Source organism: Selaginella moellendorffii, unplaced genomic scaffold (assembly GCF_000143415.4).
Source record: "Selaginella moellendorffii unplaced genomic scaffold, v1.0 SELMOscaffold_10, whole genome shotgun sequence".
Taxonomy (NCBI): domain Eukaryota; kingdom Viridiplantae; phylum Streptophyta; class Lycopodiopsida; order Selaginellales; family Selaginellaceae; genus Selaginella; species Selaginella moellendorffii.
The window spans coordinates 470,538-475,419 of record NW_003314271.1 but is presented as its reverse complement, the minus strand read 5'-3'; the positions used below and the strand labels follow the sequence as shown (position 1 = coordinate 475,419).

General features: G+C 45.9%; 1 protein-coding gene across 2 annotated transcripts; it reads left to right on the top strand.

Moving 5' to 3' along the window:
* The first annotated feature begins 1,258 nt into the window (after positions 1-1,258).
* On the top strand, positions 1,259-4,430 carry LOC9631646 (ATP-dependent DNA helicase Rep). 2 transcript variants are annotated; one of them, XM_024673517.1, is made up of 12 exons: positions 1,259-1,344; positions 1,393-1,446; positions 1,499-1,531; positions 1,602-1,784; positions 1,857-1,922; positions 1,981-2,248; positions 2,299-3,369; positions 3,425-3,651; positions 3,699-3,809; positions 3,872-3,919; positions 3,973-4,042; positions 4,093-4,430. In XM_024673517.1, the coding sequence occupies exons 1-12, from the start codon at positions 1,267-1,269 to the stop codon at positions 4,185-4,187; spliced, it is 2,304 nt and encodes a 767-aa protein (XP_024529285.1). In that variant the 5' UTR covers positions 1,259-1,266; the 3' UTR covers positions 4,188-4,430. The 2 variants fall into 2 exon arrangements, with proteins under 2 accessions (XP_024529285.1, XP_024529286.1); XM_024673518.1 differs by having other exon boundaries at positions 1,271-1,344; positions 1,400-1,446.
* Positions 4,431-4,882: the final 452 nt, after the last annotated feature.

Sequence of the window (4,882 nt, the reverse complement as noted above, 5' to 3'; positions counted from 1 at the left end):
CCATGGCAAAGCTTGGAGCGCTTGTAGCGTTCTTCTCCTTGTTGGCTACTCTTTCTTTGGGTCGTGAACTTCCTCCAGTTGCTACTCATCTCAACAATGTTACTGTATTCTCTTTCTATTTGATCTGAAACGTAACATTTGCTTTTGGTGATTTTCCAACACGAGAATCGCTCAAGGGCGAGGACAACTACTTTGCACTGACAATCTACTACACCCAAGGTCCCTTGACACTCTACGTCGCAAACTCGTGGCTTGGATATGGGAAATGGGTCCGTGGAAGGAACGATTACACGGAGATTGGATCTCCCAATGGTCTCACCATGACAGCGTGGGGCGAGTACCACATCACTGCGAGTGGGAGGAACTGGTCTCCCACTGGTACCGAGGGCTCGTTTGATGTTTACTCGAGCGATGGTCAGAGGGTCTTCAACTTGTATGTGTATTGGAATGTCATTTACGCTGGAATGGGGGATTGGAGAGCCAGCGTCCTTGATAACCGGTTCAAGGTAACGGCCACAAGGGTTGGGGAATCTCATCTGGAGGTGACTCTAGTGATCAGCTACGTTGCCGGTGAAGCTATTGCCGAAAGTTTGTATTTCCACAAATAAACTTTTGAGTTGCGATTTATCTGCGTCGATTCGTCTTCTCGTCTTGTGCTTCTTCATTCCAAAATATACGGTTATTAAGGTATGGAAGAAAAACCCAAAATCTTATCTCTTTCTCATATCCATTCATTTGTTTCTCACAACGCCCACCAAGAAGCATGACACCCACGGATTATAATGATGATCTCTTGATCTATTACTATTTCTTTATTCTCAAAGAAGGCAATGCCACTTTGTCTGTGGCCAGTTTTTAAAGGGCTGCCAAAGCTGGGCATTTTCAATGGCAACCAAACAAATTAGCTGATCTGTACTTAGATCCTCTTTCACCAGCGTATAAAAGCATAAAAGACTTTCCTATCTTTCAGAGATACAAAGCTTGAAAGCTCTCTTTTTTTCTTCTTTCCTTGGGGTCGTGAAGCTCACAATATGTTACAGTGCTGCTTCTACTGGTTTGAAAATCCATCCTTGATTGATCTGTTGTTTACGCGGAGACGGTTCCAGGTGACGAGCCAAAGGGTTGGAGAATCTCTCTGGAGTGATCAAGTACAAGCTACTGCTTAAGAAAATTCTTCTCGTGATCGAAGAAACCAGTGGTTTCATCTCAAAAAATCGAATAAAGATGGCTTGGTAGCTTGGCCTTGGGGTTTTAGGGTTTAGGAGGATGGTGGAGCTCACGGAGTCGCAAGTAGCCGCGGTCACGGCGCCCATTTCATGCCCGCTTATGATTCTTGCGGCCGCGGTAAGCTGCATTTGGGGTTTCTCGATTCGTCTTGATCGATGGTGGCAGGGATCAGGGAAGACGCTTGTCTTGTGCTATCGCATTCTTCATTTGATCCGGAATGTAAGTCGGTTTTCTTGCGAGGATTGGATTTATTGGCTTGCGTTTTGAGCAGGGTGTTCCGGCCAAGGAGATCCTTGCGGTCACGGTATGGAAAGAAGGAAGAAAACTCAAAGCTTTGATCTCTCTTGTCCTTGTTCTTGGCGTGGTTTTGGTAGTTTACTCGTCGAGCTGGGCAAGATCTTCTCTCGAGGCTGAGGAAGCTTGGATCAAACAGCGGCATTTCCATCGAGGGTGTTCGTGTTGGGACCTTCCATTCGTTTTGCTTGTCGATTCTCAGGGCTGTTCCCTCGCAAGCAAAGTTGGCTCCCGACTTCACCATTTTCACGCCAAAGATGCAGGCAAGTTTTTCCCCCTTTTTTTTTCTCTTCTCATTTCCTGTTTTGTGGATGTTTTCTCCTATTCTTTTTCAGCTGGAGTTGCTGCAGGAGCTTGTCTACGAGTGGCATCTCATGAGGAGCAATGGCCAGAAATGCGAGGTTTGATCAAATGAAAAAACAATCTTCATTCGAACTCTTATTTCTTTTTCTCTCGCAGGGATCTTTGAAGAAGCAGCTCTTTAGGACCGAAGCTTATCGAATGATGAAACAGATTGGACAGATGCAAAGAAAACATGACACCGCTGCCTTGAACAGCGCCAAGAAAGGTGGTGGCATGCTTGACTGGGTTCTCGAGAGATACCATTCACACCTCCAAAACATCAATGCTATCGATTTCAACTCTTTTACAAGGCGTACCAACGATGTGCTCGAAAGTTTTCCAGGTATTCTGGACTCTTTGGACATGAAATTGCAGCATATCTTGGGTGAGCATGGAGTTTTCTTCTCCTTCCTTTACGTAACAGCTTCTTACTAGTCGACGAGTTTCAGGATACGGACACCGGACAATTCAAGCTCTTGCAAGCGCTTTCTACGAGGCATCACCACGTCACAGTAGTCGGGGATGACGACCAGCAGATTTATTCCTGGAGAGGAGCCGCTGGAATCCAAAACTTGGAAAGCTTCTCGTCGACATTCGGTGGCGCCACTGTGGTAAAACTGGAACGGAACTTTCGCAGCACAGGTGCCATTGTCGCGGCAGCACGATCGGTGATATCGAGAAACGAAAGCCGGATGAGGAAGTCCATTGGAACCACGGCTCCGACGGGGAAGCTCGTCGCGATGTGCGAGTGTAGAAACGTGCTGTGCGAGGTTGCCGCCATCTCGAACTTTATATCGAGCTCGAGAGCAGAAGGGGTGAAGCTGAGCGAGATTGCAGTTCTGTATCGAGTCCATCGGGTCGGTGTGGAGCTACAGCATCACTTGCAGGCGATCGGTGTTCCGTGCAAGATGAAAGTCACAGGAGGAAGTGACGACAGTACAGTCTCAGCAAAAGGATTCAGCTCCACCGGTGAAGCTCTGGCAGATATACTCGGGGTCTTGAGGCTGATACTGAACGAGTCCGATGACTACGCTTGCAAGCGTCTGATGCTCCTCTTTTGTCCAGACGGTCGTTCGGAAGTTCTCTCGTGCGTGATGCAGCTCCAACAAGCAGGCTCTTCATCGCTGTTGCAGTCGCTCAAAACTCTACGATCGCATGTTCTGGGGATGAGCAAAGACAGTCTCTCAGCTCCGTGGATCCAGCCGGTTGTCGAAAAATTGGGAGTTTTGGTGAAAGAGGTGATAAAAGGAGCTCAGGTGCTGATGAAGATCATGGCTGACACGAAAGAAGAACTCCAGAGGCTTGGCATGAAAGATGTGGTGATGAACCTTCTCCAGCAGATTGGACCTTATCGAGAGGAGGCTCGAACGGCGAGTTTGCAGATTTCTTCCACGGCCAACTTGTCCGGAGGCTCCGACTTCGCTGGTATCAAAGCTTTGCTCAAGGAAGCAGCGGCCTTTGATGGTGACAATGCTTTTGTCATGGCCAAAACATCAGCTCAAACTGGTATGTGGTTTCTTAGCTAGGACTTGGATGCTTACGCTTAAATCTCTTCATCCAGCGAGCAAAAGCAAGAACGCGAGTTACAAGGACATGAGAAGGCTGCAAAAGAGAGATCCTGGACAAGGCACTGTGCGGAGTTCCCAGTCGGACTTTAAAGATCACACACAGCGATTACGAGTGTTTTTGGATCAAGTTGCGCTCAAACTGCACGAGTATGAGCTTGGCGAAGACAACAAGACGTTGAGTTCTCCGTCGGACTGTGTAACGCTTTCTACGATTCACCAGGTACAGCGAAGGAAAAGATCATTCTTTTACGTGGTTGTGCTGCACAGGCAAAAGGTTTGGAATGGCCAGCAATAGTTTTAGCTCGTGCCAACGAGGGAGTGTTACCAGTCTTCGACACAGATATGGTTTCTGATGCCCAAGACATTCTTGAAGAAGAGGTGAGGTTCCTCATTATCATTCTTCCTTGTGCACGCTCACTCGCTCCCTCCCTCCTGTACAGAGAAGGCTTTTGTATGTTACGCTTACTCGAGCGAAGACCTCCATCTTGGTAACAGATGATGAAATGTGGATTCTTTTCTCACAATCTCAGAAACTTTGCAGATCACGTATCTTATGAAAGACAGCGGGCAGCAAGCTCTTCCATCGCGCTTCCTGGCAGAAATTCCACGGGGTAACTTCCGCGTTTTCTCGTTTCTATCTTTCCACAGCATTGTTTCGCAGGACTTGTCAAAAGGATTGTTAGCTACGATCACCAAGTGACCAACATCACAGCCACCACGAACACAATTGGAAGGAAGCGCGAGGAACGTGGATAGGCAGTGGACGCGAAGGCAAGTGTTAGAAGAAGCATTTTAATCTCCATCGGCATGTCAGCTTTGTGGCCAGGAAGGTTTTAGCATGAATCATTTTGCAAATTGGGATGGATGATGAGTACAGTACGCATGCAAGGCACTCACTGTGTTCAAACTGATTGCAGCTGTATATTTATTTAAAAATTATGACGTGTTTATATTTATCTTAACTAATAATTTAATGTAGAAACTAACCATTATATAGTATTGATTAAAGAACCTGGGGTGGTTACTGCTTGGATTTAATCTTGTATTTGTAATTTACTAAACACTTTTGAATATATTCTAGTTTATTTTACCACCTGATGGTTGAAAGATTAATCTTGTGCTTATAAATTATAAATATGTTTATAATGGAATATTAAGCAAACCATTGCTACAGAAATAAATTATTTTCTAATTTAGCCATGATATTTTCAGTTTCACAAATTATCGCTGCAATTTTCTAATCGAAACACATTAGGCAAATGTGGATCAGGGTAGCACACAATGAGTTGAGCATGGGAAGTGATGCGCTTTACTTCGGGTGGCACTGGGAGTTTTTGCTCGACTTGGGCATCTGGTGCGAGGACCAAATCCCGCACCCTATAAGATTCTCCATGACTGGTTTTTATTTTTATTTCTCTGGTCATGGAATGTTTTGTTTCTAAGCACATCAC

Coding starts and splice junctions, on each gene's coding strand:
- LOC9631646 (XM_024673517.1), top strand. CDS start 1,267: ATGGTGGAGCTCACGGAGTCGCAAGTAGCCGCGGTCACGGCGCCCATT. Junction 1,532..1,601: donor AGGAGATCCTTGCGGTCACG/GTATGGAAAGAA, acceptor TGGTTTTGGTAG/TTTACTCGTCGAGCTGGGCA. Junction 1,923..1,980: donor GCAATGGCCAGAAATGCGAG/GTTTGATCAAAT, acceptor TTTCTCTCGCAG/GGATCTTTGAAGAAGCAGCT.